Source organism: Triticum urartu, chromosome 1A (genome assembly GCF_056163025.1).
Source record: "Triticum urartu cultivar PI428250 chromosome 1A, HENAU_Tu73, whole genome shotgun sequence".
Taxonomy (NCBI): domain Eukaryota; kingdom Viridiplantae; phylum Streptophyta; class Magnoliopsida; order Poales; family Poaceae; genus Triticum; species Triticum urartu.
In genome coordinates this window covers 588,761,747-588,789,022 of record NC_141873.1, presented here as the reverse complement: position 1 = coordinate 588,789,022, position 27,276 = coordinate 588,761,747, and the positions used below count along the sequence as shown (strand labels likewise).

Genomic DNA, 27,276 nt, shown 5'->3' with positions numbered 1-27,276 from the left:
CATGGTGATGCATAGCAACGAGAGGGGAGAGTGTTGTCTACGTACCCACGCAGACCGACTGCGGAAGCGTTGACGCAACGTAGAGGAAGTAGTCGTACGTCTTCCCGATCCGACCGATCCAAGCACCGTTACTCCGGCACCTCCGAGTTCTTAGCACACGTACAGCTCGATGATGATCCCCGGGCTCCGATCCAGCAAAGCGTCGGGGAAGAGTTCCGTCAGCACGACGACGTGGTGACGATCTTGATGTTCTACCGACGCAGGGCTTCGCCTAAGCACTACAACGATATGATCGAGGTGGAATATGGTGGCAGGGGGCACCGCACACGGCTAAGGAACGATCTCAAGGATCAACTTGTGTGTCTAGAGGTGCCCCCTGCCTCCGTATATAAAGGAGCCAAGGGGGGAGGGTGCGGCCGGCCAGGAGGAGGGCGCAGGAGGAGTCCTACTCCTACCGGGAGTAGGACTCCCCCCCCCCCGAATCCTAGTTGGAATAGGATTCCCCGAGGGGGAAAGAGAGAGAGGGGGCCGGCAACCTCTCCTTGTCCTAATAGGACTAGGGGAGCGGGGAGGCGCGCAGCGCACCTTGGGCTGCCCCTTTTACCTGTCCACTAAAGCCCATTAAGGCCCATATGGCTCCCGGGGGGTTCCAGTAACCTCCCGGTACTCCGGTAAAATCCCGATTTCACCCGGAACACTTCCGATATCCAAACATAGGCTTCCAATATATCAATCTTTATGTCTCGACCATTTCGAGACTCCTCGTCATGTCCATGATCACATCCGGGACTCCGAACTAACTTCGGTACATCAAAATGCATAAACTCATAATAACTGTCATCGTAACGTTAAGCGTGCGAACCCTACGGTTCGAGAACAATGTAGACATGACTGAGACACATCTCCGGTCAATAACCAATAGCGGGACCTGGATGCCCATATTGGCTCCTACATATTCTACGAAGATCTTTATCGGTCAGACCGCATAACAACATACGTTGTTCCCTTTGTCATCGGTATGTTACTTACCCGAGATTCGATCGTCGGTATCCAATACCTAGTTCAATCTCGTTACCGGCAAGTCTCTTTACTCATTCTGTAATACATCATACCACAACTAACTCATTAGTTGCAATGCTTGCAATGCTTATGTGATGTGCATTACCTAGAGGGCCCCAGAGATACCTCTCCGACAATCGGAGTGACAAATCCTAATCTCGAAATACGCCAACCCAACATCTACCTTTGGAGACACCTGTAGAGCTCCTTTATAATCACCCGTTTACGTTGTGACGTTTGGTAGCACACAAAGTGTTCCTCCGGCAAACGGGAGTTGCATAATCTCATAGTCATAGGAACATGTATAAGTCATGAAGAAAGCAATAGCAACATACTAAACGATCGGGTGCTAAGCTAATGGAATGGGTCATGTCAATCAGATCATTCAACTAATGATGTGACCTCGTTAATCAAATAACAACTCTTTGTTCATGGTTAGGAAACATAACCATCTTTGATTAACGAGCTAGTCAAGTAGAGGCATACTAGTGACACTCTGTTTGTCTATGTATCCACACATGTATTATGTTTCCGGTTAATACAATTCTAGCATGAATAATAAACATTTATCATGATATAAGGAAATAAATAATAACTTTATTATTGCCTCTAGGGCATATTTCCTTCAGTCTCCCACTTGCACTAGAGTCAATAATCTAGATTACACTGTAATGATACTAACACCCATGGAGTCTTGGTGTTGATCATGTTTTGCTCGTGGAAGAGGCTTAGTCAACGGGTCTGCAACATTCAGATCCGTATGTATCTTGCAAATCTCTATGTCTCCCACCTGGACTAGATCCCGGATGGAATTGAAGCGTCTTTTGATGTGCTTGGTCCTTTTGTGAAATCTGGATTCCTTTGCCAAGGCAATTGCACCAGTATTGTCACAAAAGATTTTCATTGGACCCGATGCACTAGGTATGACACCTAGATTGGATATGAACTCCTTCATCCAGACTCCTTCGTTCGCTGCTTCCGAAGCAGCTATGTACTCCGCTTCACATGTAGATCCCGCTACGACGCTTTGTTTAGAACTGCACTAACTGACAGCTCCACCGTTTAATGTAAACACGTATCCGGTTTGCGATTTAGAATCGTCCGGATCAGTGTCAAAGCTTGCATCAACATAACCTTTTACGGTGAGCTCTTTGTCACCTCCATATACGAGAAACATATCCTTAGTCCTTTTCAGGTATTTTAGGATGTTCTTGACCGCTGTCCAGTGATCCACTCCTGGATTACTTTGGTACCTCCCTGCTAAACTTATAGCAAGGCACACATCAGGTCTGGTACACAGCATTGCATACATGATAGAGCCTATGGCTGAAGCATAGGGAACATCTTTCATTTTCTCTCTATCTTCTGCAGTGGTTGGGCATTGAGTCTGACTCAACTTCACACCTTGTAACACAGGCAAGAACCCTTTCTTTGCTTGATCCATTTTGAACTTCTTCAAAATCTTGTCAAGGTATGTGCTTTGTGAAAGTCCAATTAAGCGTCTTGATCTATCTCTATAGATCTTTATGCCTAATATGTAAGCAGCTTCACCGAGGTCTTTCATTGAAAAACTCTTATTCAAGTATCCCTTTATGCTATCCAGAAATTCTATATCATTTCCAATCAGTAATATGTCATCCACATATAATATCAGAAATGCTACAGAGCTCCCACTCACTTTCTTGTAAATACAGGCTTCTCCGAAAGTCTGTATAAAACCAAATGCTTTGATCACACTATCAAAGTGTTTATTCCAACTCCGAGAGGCTTGCACCAGTCCATAAATGGATCGCTGGAGCTTGCACACTTTGTTAGCTCCCTTTGGATCGACAAAACCTTCCGGTTGCATCATATACAACTCTTCTTCCAGAAATCCATTCAGGAATGCAGTTTTGACATCCATCTGCCAAATTTCATAATTATAAAATGCGGCAATTGCTAACATGATTCGGACAGACTTAAGCATCGCTACGGGTGAGAAGGTCTCATCGTAGTCAACCCCTTGAACTTGTCGAAAATCTTTTGCGACAAGTCGAGCTTTATAGACAGTAACATTACCATCAGCATCAGTCTTCTTCTTGAAGATCCATTTATTCTCAATTGCTTGCCGATCATCGGGCAAGTCAACCAAAGTCCATACTTTGTTCTCATACATGGATCCCATCTCAGATTTCATGGCTTCAAGCCACTTTGCGGAATCTGGGCTCACTATCGCTTCTTCATAGTTCGTAGGTTCATCATGATCTAGCAGCATGATTTCCAGAACAGGATTACCGTACCACTCTGGTGCGGATCTCGCTCTGGTTGATCTACGAGGTTCAGTAGTATCTTGTCCTGAAGTTTCATGATTATCATCATTAGCTTCCTCACTAATTGGTATAGGTGTCGCAGAAACAGTTTTCTGTGATGTACTACTTTCCAATAAGGGAGCAGGTACAGTTATCTCATCAAGTTCTACTTTCCTCCCACTCACTTCTTTCGAGAGAAACTCCTTCTCTAGAAAGGATCCATTCTTAGCAACGAATATCTTGCCTTCGGATCTGTGATAGAAGGTGTAACCAACAGTCTCCTTTGGGTATCCTATGAAGACACATTTCTCCAATTTGGGTTCGAGCTTATCAGGTTGAAGCTTTTTCACATAAGCATCGCAGCCCCAAACTTTAAGAAACGACAACTTTGGTTTCTTGCCAAACCATAGTTCATAAGGCGTCGTCTCAACGGATTTTGATGGTGCCCTATTTGACGTGAATGCGGCCGTCTCTAAAGCATAACCCCAAAACGATAGCGGTAAATTAGTAAGAGACATCATAGATCGCACCATATCTAGTAAAGTACGATTACGACGTTCGGACACACCATTACGCTGTGGTGTTCCGGGTGGCGTGAGTTGCGAAACTATTCCACAATTTTTCAAATGTACACCAAACTCGTAACTCAAATATTCTCCTCCACGATCAGATCGTAGAAACTTTATTTTCTTGTTACGATGATTTTCAACTTCACTCTGAAATTCTTTGAACTTTTCAAATGTTTCATACTTATGTTTCATTAAGTAGATATACCCATATCTGCTTAAGTCATCTGTGAAGGTGAGAAAATAACGATATCCGCCACGAGCCTCAATATTCATCGGACCACATACATCGGTATGTATGATTTCCAACAAATCTATTGCTCTCTCCATAGTACCGGAGAATGGCGTTTTAGTCATCTTGCCCATGAGGCACGGTTCGCAAGTACCAAGTGATTCATAATCCAGTGGTTCCAAAAGTCCATCAGTATGGAGTTTCTTCATGCGCTTTATACGATATGACCTAAACGGCAGTGCCACAAATAAGTTGCACTATCATTATCAACTCTGCATCTTTTGGCTTCAATATTATGAATATGTGTGTTACTACTATCGAGATTCATCAAAAATAGACCACTCTTCAAAGGTGCATGACCATAAAAGATATTACTCGTATAAATAGAACAACCATTATTCTTTGATTTAAATGAATAACCGTCTCGCATCAAACAAGATCCAGATATAATGTTCATGCTCAACGCTGGCACCAAATAACAATTATTTAGGTCTAATATTAATCCCGAAGGTAGATGTAGAGGTAGCGTGCCGACCGCGATCACATCGACTTTGGAACCGTTTCCCACGCGCATTGTCACCTCGTCCTTCGCCAGTGTTCGCTTAATCCGTAGTCCTTGTTTCGAGTTGCAAATATTAGCAACAGAACCAGTATCAAATACCCAGGTGCTACTGCGAGCTCTAGTAAGGTACACATCAATAACATGTATATCACATATACCTTTGTTCACCTTCCCATCCTTCTTATCCGCCAAATACTTGGGGCAGTTCCGCTTCCAGTGACCAGTCTGCTTGCAGTAGAAGCACTCAGTTTCAGGCTTAGGTCCAGACTTGGGTTTCTTCTCCTGAGCAGCAACTTGCTTGCTGTTCTTCTTGAAGTTCCCCTTCTTCTTCCCTTTGCCCTTTTTCTTGAAACTAGTGGTCTTGTTAACCATCAACACTTGATGCTCCTTCTTGATTTCTACCTCCGCAGCTTTCAGCATTGCGAAGAGCTCGGGAATAGTCTATAGTTCATAATGAAGCTCTTGTAGCTTGGTGGTAGTGATTGGAGAATTCTGTCAATGACGCAATCATCTGGAAGATTAACTCCCAATTGAATCAAGTGATTATTATACGCAGACATTTTGAGTATATGCTCACTGACAGAACTGTTCTCCTCCATCTTGCAGCTATAGAACTTATTGGATACTTCATATCTCTCAGTCCGGACATTTTCTTGAAATATTAACTTCAACTCCTGGAACATCTCATATGCTCCATGACGTTCAAAAGGTCGTTGAAGTCCCGATTCTAAGCCGTAAAGCATGGCACACTGAACTATCGAGTAGTCATCAGCTTTGCTCTGCCAGACGTTCATAACATCTGGTGTTGCTCCAGCAGCAGGCCTGGCACCCAGCGGTGCTTCCAGGACGTAATTCTTCTGAGCAGCAATGAGGGTAATCCTCAAGTTACGGACCCAGTCCGTGTAATTGCTACCATCATCTTTCAACTTTGCTTTCTCAAGGAACGCATTAAAATTCAACGGAACAACAGCACGAGCCATCTATCTACAATCAACATAAACAAGCAAGATACTATCAGGTACTAAGTTCATGATAAGTTTAAGTTCAATTAATCAAATTACTTAAGAACTCCCACTTAGATAGACATCCCTCTAATCCTCTAAGTGATCACGTGATCCAAATCAACTAAACCATAACCGATCATCACGTGAGATGGAGTAGTTTTCAATGGTGAACATCGTTATGTTGATCATATCTACTATATGATTCACGCTCGACCTTTCGGTCTCTATGTTCCGAGGCCATATCTGCATATGCTAGGCTCGTCAAGTTTAACCTGAGTATTCTGCGTGTGCAAAACTGGCTTGCACCCGTTGTAGATGGACGTAGAGCTTATCACACCCGATCATCACGTGGTGTCTGGGCACGACGAACTTTGGCAACGGTGCATACTCAGGAAGAACACTTCTTGATAATTTAGTGAGAGATCATCTTATAATGCTACCGTCAATCAAAGGAAGATAAGATGCATAAAAAGATAAACATCACATGCAATCAATATAAGTGATATGATATGGCCATCATCATCTTGTGCTTGTGATCTCCATCTCCGAAGCACCTCATGATCACCATCGTCACCAACGCGACACCTTGATCTCCATCGTAGCATCGTTGTCGTCTCGCCAATCTTATGCTTCCACGACTATCGCTACCGCTTAGTGATAAAGTAAAGCATTACATCGCGATTGCATTGCATACAATAAAGCGACAACCATATGGCTCCTGCCAGTTGCCGATAACTCGGTTACAAAACATGATCATCTCATACAATAAAATTTAGCATCATGTCTTGGCCATATCACATCACAACATGCCCTGCAAAAACAAGTTAGACGTCCTCTACTTTGTTGTTGCAAGTTTTACGTGGCTGCTACGGGCTTAAGCAAGAACCAATCTCACCTACGCATCAAAACCACAACGATAGTTTGTCAAATAGACTCCGTTTTAACCTTCGCAAGGACCGGGCGTAGCCACACTTGGTTCAACTAAAGTTGGAGAGACAGTTGCCCGCAAGCCACCTGTGTGCAAAGCACGTCGGGGGAACCGGTCTCGCGTAAGCGTACGCGTAATGTTGGTCCGGGTCGTCTCGTCCAACAATACCGCCGAACCAAAGTATGACATGCTGGTAGGCAGTATGACTTATATCGCCCACAACTCACTTGTGTTCTACTCGTGCAAATAACATCAAACCATAAAACCAGGCTCGGATGCCACTATTGGGGAACGTAGTAATTTCAAAAAAATTCCTACGCACACGCAAGATCATGGTGATGCATAGCAACGAGAGGGGAGAGTGTTGTCTACGTACCCACGCAGACCGACTGCGGAAGCGTTGACGCAACGTAGAGGAAGTAGTCGTACGTCTTCCCGATCCGACCGATCCAAGCACCGTTACTCCGGCACCTCCGAGTTCTTAGCACACGTACAGCTCGATGACGATCCCCGGGCTCCGATCCAGCAAAGCGTCGGGGAAGAGTTCCGTCAGAACGACGGCGTGGTGACGATCTTGATGTTCTACCGACGCAGGGCTTCGCCTAAGCACTACAACAATATGATCGAGGTGGAATATGGTGGCAGGGGGCACCGCACACGGCTAAGAAATGATCTCAAGGATCAACTTGTGTGTCTAGAGGTGCCCCCTGCCTCCGTATATAAAGGAGCCAAGGGGGGAGGGTGCGGCCAGCCAGGAGGAGGGCGCAGGAGGAGTCCTACTCCTACCGGGAGCAGGACTCCCCCCCCCAATCCTAGTTGGAATAGGATTCCCCGAGGGGGAAAGAGAGAGAGGGGGCCGGCCACCTCTCCTTGTCCTAATAGGACTAGGGGAGGGGGGAGGCGCGCATCCCACCTTGGGCTGCCCCTTTTACCTTTCCACTAAAGCCCATTAAGGCCCATATGGCTCCCGGGGGGTTCCGGTAACCTCCCGGTACTCCGGTAAAATCCCGATTTCACCCGGAACACTTCCGATATCCAAACATAGGCTTCCAATATATCAATCTTTATGTCTCGACCATTTCGAGACTCCTCGTCGTGTCCGTGATCACATCCGGGACTCCGAACTAACTTCGGTACATCAAAATGCATAAACTCATAATAATTGTCATCGTAATGTTAAGCGTGCGGACCCTACGGTTCGAGAACAATGTAGACATGACTGAGACACATCTCCGGTCAATAACCAATAGCGGGACCTGGATGCCCATATTGGCTCCTACATATTCTACGAAGATCTTTATCGGTCAGACCGCATAACAACATATGTTGTTCCCTTTGTCATTGGTATGTTACTTGCCCGAGATTCGATCGTCGGTATCCAATACCTAGTTCAATCTCGTTACCAGCAAGTCTCTTTACTCGTTCTGTAATACATCATCCCGCAACTAACTCATTAGTTGCAATGCTTGCAAGGCTTATGTGATGTGCATTACCGAGAGGGCCCCAGAGATACCTCTCCGACAATCGGAGTGACAAATCCTAATCTCGAAATACGCCAACCCAACATCTACCTTTGGAGACACCTGTAGAGCTCCTTTATAATCACCCATTTACGTTGTGACGTTTGGTAGCACACAAAGTGTTCCTCCGGCAAACGGGAGTTGCATAATCTCATAGTCATAGGAACATGTATAAGTCATGAAGAAAGCAATAGCAACATACTAAACGATCAGGTGCTAAGCTAATGGAATGGGTCATGTCAATCAGATCATTCAACTAATGATGTGACCTCGTTAATCAAATAACAACTCTTTGTTCATGGTTAGGAAACATAACCATCTTTGATTAACGAGCTAGTCAAGTAGAGGCATACTAGTGACACTCTGTTTGTCTATGTATTCACACATGTATTATGTTTCCGGTTAATACAATTCTAGCATGAATAATAAACATTTATCATGATATAAGGAAATAAATAATAACTTTATTATTGCCTCTAGGGCATATTTCCTTCACCTCGGCCTCCAGATTTCTGGAGGCCACCCTCTTCTTCCTTCCCCCCTCAGGGGGAGAGTTGCTTTCCTCCTCCTCCTCCTCGTCCTCAGCTGCGGAGGAGTGAGTCTCGGTGTCTTCAGACGTCACGTCCGAAGCACCCTTGCGGCGGAGACCACCTCTAGTCTCCTTGGCCTTTTTCTTGGCCTTCTTCTCCGGCGCCTGGTAGGGCACCGGAACCAGCATCTTCGTCAGAAGTGGGATGGCTGGTTCCTCGGGCAGCGGAGCCGGACACTGAATTCGCTCCGCCTTCTTTGTCCAGCCCTAAACAAATAAATGGGGAGGCTTAGGCATCTTCCCTGAATAAGTAAGTAAAGGATACACCTTCAAATGCGAAAGACTTACCTGACTGGCAGGACGGGCCAGGTCGTGCCCATGATCCTTGGTCGTCTTCGGCCACGTCTCCTTGGCCTTGAAGAGCACCTTCCAGATATCTTCGTGCATAGTTCTGAAGAACCGAAGCAAGGTCTGATGCTCGGCCGAATCGAACTCCCATAGATGGCAAGCCCGGCTCTGGCATGGAAGGATCTGGCGAACTAGCATCACCTGGATCATGTTGACAAGCTTGATGTTCTTGTCCACCATGCTCTGGATGCGCATCTGCAGCACTGTCAGCTCTTCCGACGATGCCCAATTCAGGTCGTTGTCTAGCCAGGAGGTGAGCCACATTGGGGCTCCGGACTTGAATTCAGGAGCCGCGGCCCAGGAGGCGTCACGGGGCTCTGTGGCATAGAACCACGGTTGATGCCACCCTTTGACGGTCCCCGCAAAGGCACCTTTGGGCCATGTGACGTTGGGCATCTTGCTCACCATGGTTCCTCCGCACTCTGCGTGTTGGCCATCCGCCACCTTCGGCTTCACATTGAAAATCTTGAGCCACAGTCCGAAGTGGGGTGGGATGCGGAGGAAGGCCTCGCACACGACAATAAATGCCGAGATGTTGAGGAAGGAGTTAGGGGGCCAGATCATGAAAATCCAGCCCGTAGTAGAACATAAGTTCGCGGACGAACGAGTGGAGAGGAAATCCCAGCCCGCGGACAAAGTGAGGGATGAACACTACCCTCTCATGGGGCTCCGGGGTGGGGACAGTCTGCCGCTTGGCCGGAAGCCGGTGGGCAACCTCCTTGGCCAAATACCCGGCCTCCCGGAGCATGGTGATGTCCTTCTCCTTGACGGAGGAGACCATCCACTTGCCCTGCGCTCCAGATCCGGACATGGTCGGAGTGCTTTTTTGGGGCGAAAAAGATGAGAACTTGGGCGTTGGAGCTCGAGAATGGGGACAGAGAGAGAAGGCGTGGGTGAAAGAAAGGAATCCTTATCTTCTTATAAAGGCAGTGAATATCAAGCGCCTCCCCACTCGCCTTAAAACTCTCTTATTCCCAAGGGCCGTGCAGATGGCACGGTTGGATTACCCACGCCCATATTGATGAGAATCCCGTAATAAAGGGACATGATCTCTGCTGCGACAAGACGTGCCAATGGAAATTGCATCTTGAAGCGTGGAGTGGCAGGCTAAAAAGCGGTTCGAAATAATAACCGGGCAGCGACGTGATGTCACATTACAAAAAGTCGTCAGCAGATTGGACTCGTGAAATATTATACTCTCTGCGGTTGTGTGTGGTACTTGTTTTGCAGAGCCGGACACGTTCTCTGTGTTTGAGGACTACTTTGAAGTATTCGGAGGAGGAACCCGCCTTGCAATGCCGAAGACAATCTGCGCGCCGGACACATCATCATTGAAGCCTGGTTCAGGGGCTACTGAGGGAGTCCTATATTAAGGGGTCCTCGGGCGTCCGGACTATGTAACATGGGCCGAACTAATGGGCCATGAAGATACAAGACAGAAGACTCTCTCCCATGTCCGGATGGGACTCTCCTTGACGTGGATGACAAGCTTGGCGTTTGGATATGAAGATTCCTTTCTCTGTAACCGACTTTGTACAACCCTAGTCCCCTCCGGTGTCTATATAAACCGGAGGGTTTAGTTCGTAGAGGCAATCATAATCATACAGGCTAAACTTCTAGGGTTTTAGCCATTACGATCTCATGGTAGATCAACTCTTGTAATATTCATATTCATCAAGATCAATCAAGCAGGAAGTAGGGTATTACCTCCATAGAGAGGGCCCGAACCGAGTAAACATCGTGTCCCCCGTCTTCTATTACCATCGACCTTAGACGCACAGTTCGGGACCCCCTACCCGAGATCCGCCAGTTTTGACACCGACAGTCACGTTTGTCATTCTTCTTAAGCGATGTTCAATGACTCTCTTCCATAGCTTCATTGTATGGCACAACAGCTTTAATTCCACGGTAATTAGTACAACTCTAAACACCCCCTTGTTTTTAAAGATTGGTACTAATATACTCCGTCTCCATTCTTCTCGCATCTTGTTTGCCCAAAAATGAGGTTGAAAAGCTTGGTTAGCCATACTATCGCTATGTCCCCGAGCCCATTCCACACCTCAATGGGGATACAATCAGGGCCCACCGCCTTGTCTCCTTTCATCCTTTTTAAAGCCACCTTGACCCCAGAGTCCTGAATCCGCCGCACAAAACGCATACTGGTCTCATCAAAGGTGAGCTGACGAATTGAGTTCCCTAAAAAAAGTTTTTCCAGGACTAGTAAAAACACCTCTGACGGTCGGTCCCGATGGATGCATGCAATGTCACAACTTGGGCGGTAGACGTGAACCAACCTATGGTTGGATGGTTAGAGGGACTGTGGTATCCCCAGCCCAGCAGGGTTCAAGTCCTGATGCTCCCATTTATTCTTGGATTTATTTCAGGATTTTCGGCGATGCACATTCAGTGGGAGGAGACGTTCCCGTCGATGACGAGGTGTCTATAGTGACTTTGTAAATTTCAAAATGATATGCCGGCCAGGTGCTCATAGAAATAGGGTGTGCATGCGTGCGTTCATAGGGATGAGTGTATGCGCATGTATACAAGCGCTTGCGGCTGTACTGTGTTAAAAAAAACTTTGGGAGGTAGACGGAAGCGTCACGTCTTTCCCCCGCCGGCCATCATGGACGAATGAGGAAACGTACCCGCCGCGTTAATTTAATAATAAAGAAAAGATACCTCTCCTGGTGGAGAGGAGATTTTACCGCGATGGTTGACGCGCGTGGTTCTACCGGGACTTACCAGGAAATCACATCACAGTTAATCGCTGGCAATTAGTTTTAATAAATAATAATAATCAATTCCCTAAAAAACGCAACCGTGAGGGATGGAGGAGGGGACACTGTGTGGGCCCCGCGACGGCGACAGCGCATCTGACTGACACGGTCCCTCTCTCGCTGGCGCGTGGGCCAGGGGGCGAGAGTGAGGGCTCCTACTGATTCAGCTGAATTGGCGCAGCTGCCTGGCCGTATATAAGTTGGCCTCTTCCCCTCCTCCAACCCTAGCCGCCCCCATTTGCATCTTCTTCTTGTCAATCAATCAATCAAATCTCAAACACAAGGAAGAAACAAGAGATGATGGAAACCATTCTTCTTCATCATAAGAAGGCAAAAGCAGGATCCATGGCAGGGTAGGTCTCCTTACACAAATCCTTCTAAACTCATAGTTTCTATGAGATTCATTGGTTCTGACCCATGGATTTTGCAGATCCGGCGACCCTGCCCTCGGATCTACACAACTTCCTTGTTATGGCTGGCCGTCAGTGGCACATCCAGATGTGTTGGTGCATCCCTTCTGCCTTTCTGATGTCAAAGTGCATCCCTTCTTCCTTTCTGATGTCAAAGTTTGGACGGACAGATGTCCGTCCGTCCGTATTGGTGAGTTTTTTGTATTGATTGGTTGGAGTATATGAATTTCAGGTTTCTTTTCTCATGTCAAAACTTTCAGTTAATCGATCGTCAGGATTGTCCACAGGTTCAGACAGAAAAGCTTATCGTCAGAGAGAAGCAGCAGGCAGACAGAGAAACAGCCAATTCAGCCCAAGAGTCCGAGCCCGAGCTCACCATCCGTGAGGGATGGAGGAGGGGACACTGTGTGGGCCCCGCGACGGCGACAGCGCATCTGACTGACACGGTCCCTCTCTCGCTGGCGCGTGGGCCAGGGGGCGAGAGTGAGGGCTCCTACTGTTTCAGCTGAATTGGCGCAGCTGCCTGGCCGTATATAAGTTGGCCTCTTCCCCTCCTCCAACCCTAGCCGCCCCCATTTGCATCTTCTTCTTGTCAATCAATCAATCAAATCTCAAACACAAGGAAGAAACAAGAGATGATGGAAACCTTTCTTCTTCATCACAAGAAGGCAAAAGCAGGATCCATGGCAGGGTAGGTCTCCCTACACAAATCCTTCTAAACTTCATAGTTTCTATGAGATTCATTGGTTCTGACCCATGGATTTTGCAGATCCGGCGACCCTGCCCTCGGATCTACACAACTTCCTTGTTATGGCTGGCCGTCAGTGGCACATCCAGATGTGTTGGTGCATCCCTTCTGCCTTTCTGATGTCAAAGTGCATCCCTTCTTCCTTTCTGATGTCAAAGTTTGGACGGACAGATGTCCGTCCGTCCGTATTGGTGAGTTTTTTGTATTGATTGGTTGGAGTATATGAATTTCAGGTTTCTTTTCTCATGTCAAAACTTTCAGTTAATCGATCGTCAGGATTGTCCACAGGTTCAGACAGAAAAGCTTATCGTCAGAGAGAAGCAGCAGGCAGACAGAGAAACAGCCAATTCAGCCCAAGAGTCCGAGCCCGAGCTCACCATCCGTGAGGGATGGAGGAGGGGACACTGTGTGGGCCCCGCGACGGCGACAGCGCATCTGACTGACACGGTCCCTCTCTCGCTGGCGCCTGGGCCAGGGGGCGAGAGTGAGGGCTCCTACTGATTCAGCTGAATTGGCGCAGCTGCCTGGCCGTATATAAGTTGGCCTCTTCCCCTCCTCCAACCCTAGCCGCCCCCATTTGCATCTTCTTCTTGTCAATCAATCAATCAAATCTCAAACACAAGGAAGAAACAAGAGATGATGGAAACCTTTCTTCTTCATCACAAGAAGGCAAAAGCAGGATCCATGGCAGGGTAGGTCTCCCTACACAAATCCTTCTAAACTTCATAGTTTCTATGAGATTCATTGGTTCTGACCCATGGATTTTGCAGATCCGGCGACCCTGCCCTCGGATCTACACAACTTCCTTGTTATGGCTGGCCGTCAGTGGCACATCCAGATGTGTTGGTGCATCCCTTCTGCCTTTCTGATGTCAAAGTGCATCCCTTCTTCCTTTCTGATGTCAAAGTTTGGACGGACAGATGTCCGTCCGTCCGTATTGGTGAGTTTTTTGTATTGATTGGTTGGAGTATATGAATTTCAGGTTTCTTTTCTCATGTCAAAACTTTTAGTTAATCGATCGTCAGGATTGTCCACAGGTTCAGACAGAAAAGCTTATCGTCAGAAAGAAGCATCAGGCAGACAGAGAAACAGCCAATTCAGCCCAAGAGTCCGAGCCCGAGCTCACCATCCAGCCCAGGAGAGCCCACCATCTTCAAAAACGGGAGGCCCATCGAATCCCGAGGCCTCAACCTATAAGTACACCGAAAAGCCCTAAACCACACCGACTCTCTTCCCCATTCGCCCCCGCCGCCCGCTCCGCCCGGTGAGTGAGCTCGCCGCCGGGATGAACCCGCCCCCCAAGACCTCGACCGGGACCCCCCCAGCGCACAGGTAAGCCTCTCCTCCTCGCCCTGAACGGGGCTCTTCACCTTCCCCTACATCCCTCCCTCCCTCCCTCCCCTGTCCTCGCGTTAATCTATGCTTCTGGTGACATTTCAGGGCTGATGGCCGTCCTGCTGAGGTCCGATTGGGCCATGAGAAGGGGGATCCCGGCCCCACGAGTCCCCTTCTGCAGAAGCTGTTCAATGTGTTTGCCCCATCGTCCCGTGGATCAACTAGGTATGGACCGCCGAAATGAGACGCTCATACCCCATATCTGTCGAGGAGAAGCTAGTCCAGTTCATGTCAATGTAGTGGCTGAGTTGCTATCTCTATGTTTGATCTGCCCACTAGCATCGGATTTGCATCATGTCTCTCTGTTTGATCCGGATGTGCTTGCCAACATGATTTATGTATGCAAACGTGCAACTTGAAAAAACAAGTACATTATTATCAAAGTTAATTCTGTTGCACTGACTGTTTTAATCTCCTGATTCATTTGATCAGTTTATCCATTTTGTTGCAACTGTTCTAGCTACCTTGGGCATTTCATGTGACTAATTTCTTTTAGAGATGTGCTTACCCGACGTCTCTTGAGGACAAGATTGTCCTGTTCATGGATTATTATAGTGGCCGAGTGTCCTATCTGTTGAATATTGCTTCTCCCGGCTGCTTGCTGTGCCCTGTACCATTTGATTTAGGCATGTGCCTACATGATTTTTGTAAACAAGTCCAATAGCAAAGTCAATTCCGTTGCACTGTTTAGTGAGATGTTGGTTATAATATCCTTACGTCTTTGCTCAAGTTGTGTTGTTTATAACCCTTTGGTGAAGTGTCTAGTTACTATTCTTCAGTTGTTTTCTTTCGTTTATCCAAGAATAACTGTTCAAGCTAACTTTCAATGTGTAGTACCATTAGATGTGCAATATTGTCTTGTCCAAGCCATATTGTGGTTTGTTAATCATTTATTGATGTGCCAATATTATTCATATCTAATTTGTCGTGCTTGTATATCTGTTTGTTAAGTTTATTCTTAATGAGACAACCATAAGTATATCTACAACTGCTACATCCTAATCCTTGCTCACAAGTATCTGCATAATTATTTTGTTATTAACTGCTGGACTTTATGTTTTGATTTCTATAGGATGCATGAGTCCTCCAAGGAAGTTGGAATCAAGGATGACAATGATGAGTCTTGTTACAGCTGTGAGGAAAAGTAAGCTCTCGTCCAAACTAACCTCTTCGTTACATATTAAGGCTTGCTCTTGGTTTACATGTGCAGAGCTAACTCATTTTTGTACCCTACAGAAACACTTCATATTTTTCATGCTGGCATATACATGTGCTGATCTAGATGTACTATATATTTTTGTTCTGTTATTACAGAAGTTATAACCATGTCTAAACTGTTGGACTTTGCTGTTTAGTTCTGCCTTGTTCCATGATCATATTTGCAGTCCACTGTATTGTGACATAATGTAGTTGATAAATTATTGTAAACTGATAGTTTATGAGCATTAGATATTAGTGTACTGTTTGTTGACAAAAAGGTTAATATGGTCTTACTGTGTCGATAAAAGGTTAATATGGTTTAATGTTCTTTTCTGTGTTCATAAATGATAGTTACTATCCGTAAGTGGTTTCCTTTCAGTAATGAAAGGAGGCATTGACCTCTTTTGATCTGCTGGTTACTTCTTTGTTTGTGTGCATGTGCATTAACACTAGATGCGAAACATTTTATTGTAAAAGCCATATTCTGGTCTCTTTACCATTTTTTGATGATTGACATATAGTTTTTCATGTTTGTATATCTGTTTGCTAAGTGTATCCTTAATGAGACAACCAAACATAAGTATATCTACGACTGCAACATCATAATCCTTGATTACATCTCTCTGCATATTTTTTTTGGTATTAACTGCTGGACTTGATATGTTTTGATATGTACAGGATGCGTGAGTCAGTAAAGGAAGGTGGAATCAGGGATGAAAATTTTGATTCTTGTAGATTTTCTGAGAAGTAAGCTTATGTCCAAACAAACCTCTTTGTTCCATATTCAGGCTTACTCTTGTTGTACATGTGCATAGCTTTGACCCTCCAGCAGCACATCAATATTTTCCAGTCAGACATATACATGTACAATTTGTATTGCACCCTCTCAAATGATTACATGGATTGCTAACATTTTTCAGTCTAAGAAGTTCTTCTTAATACAGAAGTTAAAAACCTGTTTCTAAACTGCTATGCCAACTATATAAACATGTTAGGTTTGGATTATTCAAGAGGATATTATCGATGAAGTTGTTTCACGTAGAAGACCTCTCATCGTTTGGTGGTGATTATTTTTATCATCCACCCAGCTCTGGTTGGGGCCACAGGTAACCATTTTTTAGATCTCTTGAGCTAAATCTGTTATGAATGTCTTACCTTGTGAGCATAATAATTTTGCTTTTATCCAGCTGGGATGAGGTCTCTGCTGCTGTGCGCTATGAGCTGGAGATATCTCGTATTCAGCGTGAGGACCAGCGTAGTGGCATGCATCACGTTGTATGGCATTCTATGTTGATTCCTGTTTCATCTTGCCTTTCTATTTTGTGCAGTTGAATAATGTGTTGTGTTGCAATTATGTTGCAGCTGGGAATGCCCAGGTACATTGCTCGCCAGTTGTATTATCAGAGAAGAGTTTTACGTGAAGCACAGGTGTTGAAGAACCGTTTTGCTGATCTAAAGAAGGCTTTCCTAGAGCGTGAGAAGTCTTCAACCAAAGGGATGTCTGATTTCATGGAGGTCCTCAAAGACTTCACAGCAAGAAATGAGCAAAAATTGGAAGAAGGGCTTGAGGCCATCAAATTGGCAACACATGAAGACTTGGTCTCCAGGCAGCGTACTTATGATGAGTTAGCATCCAAGTTGAAGTCCATGGACCAGAAGGAAATCTCTCCATTTCTCAGCTATATAGACAATCTTGTCAGGACAGTTGAGATACCAGTCAACATGAGGAAGCGTCTGAGTGAGCTCCGCAAGGAGCTATTTACGCTCCAAAGTTTGGCTATTCAGCTACTGGTATTTGTCACTTCTAATACGCTGCCGGCCCCACCCTCAGTTACTCTCCTGGAAGAAGCAAATGCTAAATATGCTAATCTCCCTCTCCCTGTTCTGGTGAGCTCTGAAGTTAAAGCTCCTCGTTTTTACAGATCGTTTGGCAAGGATTCGAAGGGTGGGTTGTTCAACTTGACTTTCTGTTTCTGTTTTCATGTCCAATATCGGGTTGCTCAACTTGACTTTCTGTTTCTGTTTTCATGTTCAATTGACAGATCTTCTCTATAAGCACTACTGCTCTGATGCTCCCATGACTTCGAAGACGATCGTCAATTTCGACATGAGGGGAAGGTCGTCCTTATCTATGCTGTTGTCTACTGACCAGCAGGTGAGTAACTATGACCTAGAATCTCGTTTGATTATGCCATTCAGTATGATTCTGAGTTCCATTGCAAACTTGTTAGGTAATGTTCAAGTGCAACTATGCTGATAATTTGCCAAAAAATCTGATGGCTACGATGCTCTTTGGGGTGCCAAGCAGTAACTCCAAGGTACGACACAGTTTTCATTGAAACAGAACGTTCTTTCTTGTTGATTACACACTCGTGATGTCTTGGTTTCCAAATTATCAGGTCAAGCTTCAGTATTTATTCCCATATGGTGGTCTGAACGGTAGCTTCAATTTTGGTGAAGAAAGTGTGTTAAAGGTTGCATTTTCTGGTGGTTATGATCGGTGGTATGCTGGAGGCAAGGTTAAGGTGAATACTTGCAATGCTATGAAGCATTATGAATTTGGTGTTTCATACGAGTCTGCTACTATAAAGTTGTAAGTTAAATTCAACTCTTCTATTCCAAATTGTCAATGATTATGCTGTTTGAACAATTTTATGAAGTTACTACAATCCTTTGCAAGCACTGACCTTATGTTGAACCTTGTTTGTAGGATAAACAGCGACATTTTGAAGATCTCTTTGTTTGATCGCCCTGATTCTGCTATCTCTGGGGCAATGGAGCTGAGGTACACTCGCTCTTCAAACACTGCTGTTGCTGCTGCTGGTGTTTCATGGACGCCTGATGACAAGACCAAGTTTAAGGCACGAGTTGCTTCCAATGGTGAAGCATCACTCTTGTTGCAACATCGTGCCTCGTCGAGCATTGACTTCTCTGCTTCTGCGATGTTCAACTTTCGTGCATTACATGAGGCCCCCAAAGTAGGCTTCTCTTTTGATTTCAGGCCGGCCTTCCTCTCGTCCTTTGCCTCTCCACCCTTTGTTCCATCTGACAGCACTGCCCCGGCAGTGTGAGTTGGAGGTTACAATGATGTATGGCTGCTGCTATGAGGTCCTTGTGCTTTCAGTGGGATGGTTGAGTGCTACTGAATACTTGTAAGATATTGTTTCGTACTGCTCACTCAGAGAGAAGAGCTGAGTATGATTTTGCTACCAGAAATTAAGAAACCATCTGCTTTTAAACCTGTCAACCATATTTTCTGCATGTGTGATTGAAGTTCTTGTCAGTTTACAGTTTGTCCATCTTTAATTAATCTTGTAGATTGCTATTTTTGTTCGTTGGGTGAAAGTGAGCTCTACAGCATATCGAACGTGATGGTGAATAATGTCAGAAGTTTTGTTTATTTATTTATTGCCATTGCTTTTCCATTTTCTTACTTGTTCTGCTGCCTGATACCAACATCAAATATTCAGTTACTTTAAATTATCCTACTTTTGGTTTCAAATTATCCTCATCCTTTGTCATACAGAATGAATAAATAAATAAACTGAATACGGCTACGGTCAGGTGAAACTAAATCCTTTGTTATTCATCTGCATTTGCTAGCTGTGGGTTATGTTGCTGATGCACAAACAGGTACAGTCCATGATATATGTCGCTGATGCACACATGTATGTAAATACAATCTCCTTTGCCCAAGGCTTGACGCAATGTGATTAGCTTTGGTTTCCGTCCAGTCTCTTTATCGGATGAGTAGGCCCAAAAAATCGGCTCCTCTCTTAATACCTTATTAAAAAGGATCAAATCCTAGATAAATTTCCGAGTGTTGCCGTTGCATCCCTGATGATGTTAGTGGGAGGTAGTCCTGGTCATGGGCAGCCCGACCCGACCTTGTCCACGGGCCGGGCTTGGGCCCAGGTTTTGAGCCTGAAGCCTGGGCTGGGCCGGGCCTGTCAATTTTGCTGTTTAAGGAAGAGGCCTGGCCTGTGGCCCAAGGCCCGGTGGGCTTTTAGCGTGATGGCCTGGGCTCCGGCCTGATTTTTAAGCCCGACAGCCGGGCTCGGGCCTGGGTTTTTTGAGTTGGGCTTTGGTTGGCCTGGCCTGAAGCCCGGCCCGGCCTGAAGGATGGCCAGGGGAGGCATTGCCCCTGTCGGCCTCCTTCACCGTGTATCGCCAGCATCCCCACCTACTTGGAGGCCGGTGAAGATGTTGACATGGGCCATACCACAACGATTTCTTCGGGAAGGAATAATTATTTCTCCTTTTCCATCCGAGTCTAACGTAAACGTTCAATGTATGAATGACGATGCAATGCACGTTAGCTTTATGTTCAATCGGTCATCATATCTCTAACATGATAAACGAGAGAAACAGATTGAGGATTCTCAAGGGAGATTTATACAAGGGAATTGTGAAATCATCCATCCCTAATAACTTGGAAATTGACGTTGGAAACCCCAAAGCACCGGGAGTTTTATTCGAAACTATTTCCCCCCAAAAAGATCCAGATCTAGTACATAAGTAGGCAAGTACAAGCTTCCTCAAATATAATGAAAACTATAACAACCACTACCATAGCCGCTGACGTGTCACTGTCGCTGAACCACCCCCCCCCCCCTATCGGAGTCTGCTTGACGTTGTAGATGAGAGCCGGAGGGCGTGGTGATTCATGGAAGGAAATCTGGGCGTGGCTGTTTGTGCGTGTTCGGAATCAGAATGATCGATTACTATTGATGATGGTTACAGGACGCTTATATATATATATATCTCCTGGAGAGACACGACGATCCAGAGGAGGCGTCGGTTCTAGAGAGATGCGTCGGTTGCCAGGACACAGGCGTCCGTGCGGTGCAACTGCTTGGCCGTTGGGCAAGGGGAGATTTCCCTTTTACAGAATTAATTTCAACACTCCCCCTAATCTACGCTTGATCATGTAGAATCATCTTCACGATTGTCCGGGAAGCTCTATCATCTCAAAAGATTCTTTTTCAAAAGTTCTTCAAAAAATCTTTGATGAGATCCTGGAACATATACTCACAAAGAATGATAGAGCTTCAGGATGACATATCACACATTTCAACACATTTCATCATATGACAGTCGGTACCGCCGCCGCCACTGCTGCCTCAGCTCGAGCGGCACTAGGCCGCCCTATCTCGAGGGCCCGATCTGGATGGGGAGGAGCATGGCGTGGGATAGATGGGGAAGCGAACGGCACGGGATAGATGGGGAGGAGAACGGCGCGGGATAGATGGGGAGGGGACCGACGCGGGGTGGTTCAACGCTGGCGCCGCCGGTGCCGACCTGGAGCGACGCGAGGAGCATAGAGTGGCGGCGTGCGGGAGATGGGAGAAGGGGGAGGGGAATTAGGGTTAAAATGGGCGGGTCTCCAACGCAAAAAAAAAAGGGCGGTCTCAAAAATTTTGACTCCCCGTGCCGGCGACTTTAAAACTTTGGGTGTGTTCGGTGGCTCTCCATGACCCAAAACTCCTCAACTCCTCAGCCCAAATCTAACAGCCAGCTTCTCGGTAAAAAGAAGTTGATCGATCGTTCGGCAAGCTAGCTTCTGGATCTAGTACCTTACATTAGCATAAACCACCCCAGAAAATGAAATAAGATTGCAATCAGGCCCCTCTTCCTCCTACATCTGTCATCTCTCATCTATGGTGGCTGGCGTTGACCAGGATGTCTATTCCTTGAGACGCCGCGTTGCCATTGGGACATGAGGTGCACCTTGCGGCTGGTGGAGGAGCACACGGAGGAGATGTACGAGGGGCGGACCTGGATCTAGGGATGCTCGGGGTCGCTGGGGATGGCGCCTCCTGGTCGCTGGAGATGGGACGGCGAGTGGTCCATGACAGCGGGTGCTGGGGACAACGGCGGCCGACGAGTCATGATCGACCGGATCGGCGGCGGCCTGCACGGGTTGCTGTGAGAGGGAAGGACGAGGGGATTGACCAGTGATTAGCGTTGGGCTTGTTCGCTCGGGCTGTTTCTCGTACCGGTTCGGTTCGATTGTCACTTGCGGTGGCAGAGGAAGGTAAATTCCACCAACTCCCGCTTCTCAGTTTCCTCGGAGCTCGAGAAACCCAGCTCCGCGACTCCGGTGCTTTTACACTGAGAAATTCGCCAGCTTCTGTTCCTAAACTCCAGGAGTTGGAGCGTTCGGTCGAACTCCGGGTGTGGAATCGATGGAGCTGGGAGTTGGAGGGCTACCGAACAGGCCCTTTGTTTCTCGCGCGCACGCTCCGTAAGTTTTGGTCTATGTTTTCTTCTATTTATATTATTGACTACATCTGACTAACATGTGGATCACACACACGACACATCAGCAGAAGTTATCCATGACGGTCCAATACTGTATAAATAAAAAAAACTCTAGGCCCAACTAGGCCCAAGTGTTTAATCCATGACGGTTTCCGTGACGGTCCCTCCATGTCCATCACAAAAGGGCTACCGTTTTGGATCCCATTTACATCTTCTTGGTCCATGACGGTTTACGAAGATGTCATCAGAAATCCATCATGGATTAACAGATTTCTTGTAGTGTAAATAAATCAGTAAGGTTGTCGCATGATTTGACTTGCAGAATGCTTATTTCCCCGCTTTTCTGAAGATTATGGGGAAAAACCATTTATGAGAAATATGCTTGGTGATATTACTCTTAATGTATCATGTTTGCATCTGCGCAACACAGGCCGCATTATCTTCATAGATAATGGTAGGTGATTCTATCGAACTAATTCCACATGACCGTTGTATGTGATTTATCATTCTGCGAAGCCATACACATTCACATGTTGCTTCAAATAATGAAATTATTTCAGAATGATTGGTAGATGTTGCCATCAGAGTCTGTTTTGAAGACTTCCATGATATAGCAGTGTCATCATGTAGGAACACGAATCCGGTCTGAGATCTGGCATTATGGGGATCAGATAAATAGCCGGCATCTGCATATCCAATCATACAGAGTCCTGATTTTTCTGGAACTGAAAATATAGACCAAGATCCTTTGTGCCTTGGAGATATCGAAAGATATTCTTCACTCCAGACCAACGACGTTTGGTGAGAGCTACGCTATGTCTAGCAAGTAGATTCACTGCAAATGCAATATCAGGTCTTGTGCAATTTGCAAGATACATAAGCGCTTCAACGGCACTGAGGTATGGAACTTCAGGTCCCAACACCTCTTCTCCATCACCCCTTGGTCTGAACGGATCTTTCTCCACGTCTAGAGATCAAACCATCATGGGAGTTCTAGATGGATAGGATTTGTCCATATTGAATTTCTTCAATATTTTCTGGATATAGGCAGATTAGTGTACCATGATTCCCGAGGTAAGGTGCTCAAGTTGAATGCCTAAGAAAAATTTGGTTTTACCCAAATTCTACATCTCAAATTCCATCTTTAGATGATTGCGTGCTTCATCAATATCTGGTGTGCCGCCGTTGATGTTGAGATCATCAACATACACAAAAATGATGCAAAATCCTGTAGAGGACTTCTTGATGAAGACACATGGGCAATCAACACTATTGGAGTAACATTTCTGAAGAAGGAACTCACTCAGTCGGTTGTACCACACCCGCCCCGACTGCCTTAAGCCATATAATGACTTATTCAGCTTTACACAATACATGTTGCGTTTTGCATTTTTATTCGGGACAGAGATTTCATCAGGAACCTTTATATATATGTCCAAATCTAGTGACCCATAAAGATAGGCGATCACGACGTCCATCAACTGCATAGATAGACGATCTTGCACTGCCAAGGATATAAGGTATCGGAAAATGGTTGCATTCATTACTGGAGAATATGTTTCAGTGAAATCAATGCCGGGTTTCTGCGTGAAACCTTGTGCTACGAGCCTTGCTTTATATCTCACCATCTCATTGTTCTCATTTTGTTTCTGAAGCAAAACTCATTTGAATCCCACAGGGAAAACACTGGGAGGTGTTTATATTGCTTCAGTGAATACCTTTCTTTTGTTAAGCGAGGCAATATCTGCTTGGATTGCATCATTTTATTTAGGCCAGTCGGAACTTTAGCATTCAATGATAAACCTTGGATCATAATCAGCGAGAAGGGTATTTGCATGGGTCGTCTCAAGCAACCGCACCGCGCTGGTGCACCTCGGCTCAGCCAGCGCACTTCCGCCAGGCCGCCGCTCGCTTCGATTCGACATCCCCGTCGGCGGCTGCACTCACAACTCCGTGTTAGTTGTATATATAAAACCCCCGATCGCTCACGCCTAGCAGGTCCCAGTGCACCATCTCCACCATCGTTCACTTGTCCACACTCCGGCCGCCACCGCTCGGAGACGCGCCGCAGGGAAAACAGAGCCACCGCGTCGGGATGTCTACGCCGGGACACCGTTGGCAGCCACGCCGTTCCGCTGCTCGACGGAGGACGCTGGTGCGGCTGTACGTCGCTGCCGGGCCGCTGGCTGCTTTTGACCGTGATTTAGTGGCCACGCTCGAGCAGCACCTTACAGGCCGGTTGTTACCGCTGGCCGACGGGGTGTTACGCACCGTCTTCTTCGTGTGCGGCAAACAGCAGCGCGAGCTCGAGGACCTGCGCAGCCATGGCAGCGGCTCAAGGGGAGGTGCGGCGACTTGTAGGACCGTGACGCGCGGAGGAGGATCTGCAGCCGCACCCGCGAGGGAGAATTAACGGCCACGCGCACTAACCAGGGCACTCGCGCTCGCCGTCGCCCACCACGCCTAGTCATACCCGGAGCCGGCGTCCGCGCCGTGTTCGCGAGCTTCGCGGCAGCCCGGAGCGCACGCGGGCATTTGGACGCTGACATGCGCGCACCGGAACACATGCTCGCAAGGTGTTCGAGAAAATGCCACAAAAAAGAGAGGAATGTATTTGTGAGAAAGGAGTGCTCACGCTGACATGTGGACCCCTCGTCTAATATAACGGTCAAACAAACGAAATTGACTTTCGGTGCCACGTCAGCGCTTCCAAATGGGGCCAACTGGCTAGAAATGTCATTACATGGTTCAAATTGGGCATAAGGGCGTCTCTACCGCCGACCCTTAAACTGTCTGCATACGTTTGGACTGTGTTGTGTTTTGCCATCCAACGCAGGTCTGTATAGGTCCGTCGAGCCGTCCAGATGCACTTTTCCCTGCAAGACCGAGATAAAGTTAGGGGCTTTGCCAAAGTCCGTACATCAACCACGTAGGACTTCGACACCCCGGCCCATCCAAGACCCCTACCGGTTTCATTTTCTTCCAATATGCCCCTTCGCCCCCCCCCCCCCCCCCCGGTTGCCCTGCATCCGCACCCTTCTTCACCTACACCGACACACAGGCATGGCCGGACCAATGCACCCGCTTGCCTTTTTAGATGGCATCGTCCACCCAGGAGGCATAATACTCCCCATTATAACCAGCCTCATGAAGGACATGGCACGGTCCACTGAGGTTGCGAGCCCCCCCCCCCCCCCCCCCACCCCCCTCCGAGATGATCACCTCCCTAGGTGTTGATGGCTTGGCCCCACCAGCCTTTGGTTCTCATAACCCATGAGCTAGATAGGTGTGCTCCCGGAGCTCAGGGGAAGAGGAGATCCGCCCGGTGCTAGGCGAGGGATAGCACACTATAACATGTGTGGGTTTGTGCCAACAATAGCTATGGGTTTTGTTTGAATTAGGCGAGGGATACCTATGCCCACCTTCGAATGATACACACGCATACATGCTGTGTTTTGAGTGGATGTAGCATCTTGTAGGACTTGATTTCTTGTGTATGTGGTTTGATTCACAATACTAGAGCTCTTAGTTAGGGGAAAGAAATCTGAAAATTTTCAAAGGGGCTTTATTTTCCCACTGCTGGGTCAATCCTGAGTTGACCAGTATATTTCAAAATGCTATATACTCCCTCCGTTCCAAAATAGATGATCCAACTTTGTACTAATTTTAGTACAAAGTTGGGTCATCTATTTTGCAATGGAGGGAGTAAGATACAAGAGCCACATAGTATATCAGTCATATGTTTTCCATATTCATGTGTTTTCAATCAAAGATGGCCTAAAGCTTTGCCATGTGGTGATTGGCTTGATGGAGTCCATGTAAAACCATTGCCTAGTTTACTGCTCGCGTCGCTCCCAAGGGGGCGGCACGGGCGAAACCTAGCAGCCGCCGCCCCCATTTTCCTCACCTCCACCCTAGCCCTCCTCGCCGCCACCAGGTGAATCCGATGGGCAAATCCCGCTCAGCGTTCGGCGGCGGTGGGAACTTCTCCTTGCAAGGCGCGTAAAGGCGGCCCTGGACGACGCGAGGCGACTGACGACGGCGGCGTTTCGCCGGCGCAGGCAAGTCGGGGCAGCGGCCCCGGGCATGGTGGCGGCGCCGTTCTCTCTTCTCCTCCCTCCCTGTGGGTCATGCGGGGCGGTGCTGGGGACGACCGCCGTGGATCTGGCGCCTGGAGGCTGGATCCGTCGGTAGGGGTGCCCAGGCGTGTGGCTCCGGCGGCTGCACGTCCGGCTGGTCGAGCTGCGCTGGTGGCGGCGTGCTGCAGCACCTGGATGGCGGCGCGGCGGTGCCGCGTAGGTGGATTTGCTGCGGCGGTCATGGGGAGTGGCCCCTGGCCTCCGTGCGATGTGTGCTCAGCCAGCTCAGTCCGTGCGAGTGGTGGAGGGGTGCTCATGGCTGTTGGCGGCGGCTCCGGGTCTGGTGTCGTGTGGTTGGTTGTGGCATGGCCGGTGGTGCTTCCGGCGAGGCTGGCGGCTCCCTGGATGTGTCAAGGGCTGCGACGCGGTGGGCTGTCCTTGTGGCAGTATGGTGATGGTGGTTGTCGTGGGGCTCTGGACGAAAGTTTCTACCCGACTCAGTCGGTGCCGGTGACGGTGGCGCTCTATTGCGCCGTTTCCATCTTGATGGCGTCGTCGAGGAGCCCCGACCCGCCTCCAACCAAAGGACCTCGTCTTCTGGGTGAAAACCCAGATTTAATTTTCTAGATCAGAAGGCGGCGGCGTTTTCTTGGACGTCGTTTATCTTTCTTGGAGGCGCCATCTTTGGAGACGAGGTTCGGTTGGCGCTTGTGGCTTTTGTGCTTCTGGTGGTATGCCCGGACGGTGGATGCCAAAGCGGCGGCTCTGGATGGTGGATGTATGCCGAGGCGACGGCCTCGGATGGTCATGCAACGACGGTCCTATTGGGTAGGTCTGCTGCTTTGCTTGGCATGGGCGGCGACCTGGTGCTGCGAGGGTGGCCAGTTCGTCGGCCCGGTCGACGCGATCTGTGGGGTCGGTCTGGCTGGAAGTCGAGGTGGTGGCCCCGGATTTTGGTACAACGTTCGTGGTTTGCGGGTGGTCGTCTCGTGTAGCAAGGGCTACGAGGCGCCTGAGCCATGCGGCGTTGTGGCTCGCATGAGGGCGGGGGACGTCGGAGTGGCGGCTCCGGAGTCGGGTGTGTGTGTTTGTTGCAATGTTGCCTTGGGTCGTGTGGTCGGCAAGGGTTCGCTGCGTGTGCGGTTTTTCGGTCTGATTTCCCTCATAAACTGGGCCACTCTGTTAGGTTTTCGATCCGGTTTCCCTTATAAACTGGATCAACTCTTTTCTTCTATAATGCAAAGTCAGAGCACCTGGCCCTGTGACGAGGTTCCGTAAAAAATGATTGGCTTGATAACAGGAGTAGC

The 27,276-nt window shown here is 47.5% G+C and overlaps 1 protein-coding gene across 1 annotated transcript; it reads left to right on the top strand.

Moving 5' to 3' along the window:
* The first annotated feature begins 14,316 nt into the window (after positions 1-14,316).
* LOC147993182 (uncharacterized) lies at positions 14,317-18,697 on the top strand. The gene is made up of 11 exons (XM_087539252.1): positions 14,317-14,363; positions 14,472-14,591; positions 15,499-15,570; positions 16,305-16,373; positions 16,622-16,732; positions 16,814-16,901; positions 16,989-17,571; positions 17,669-17,781; positions 17,858-17,944; positions 18,026-18,219; positions 18,337-18,697. The coding sequence occupies exons 1-11, from the start codon at positions 14,317-14,319 to the stop codon at positions 18,695-18,697; spliced, it is 1,845 nt and encodes a 614-aa protein (XP_087395378.1).
* Positions 18,698-27,276: the final 8,579 nt, after the last annotated feature.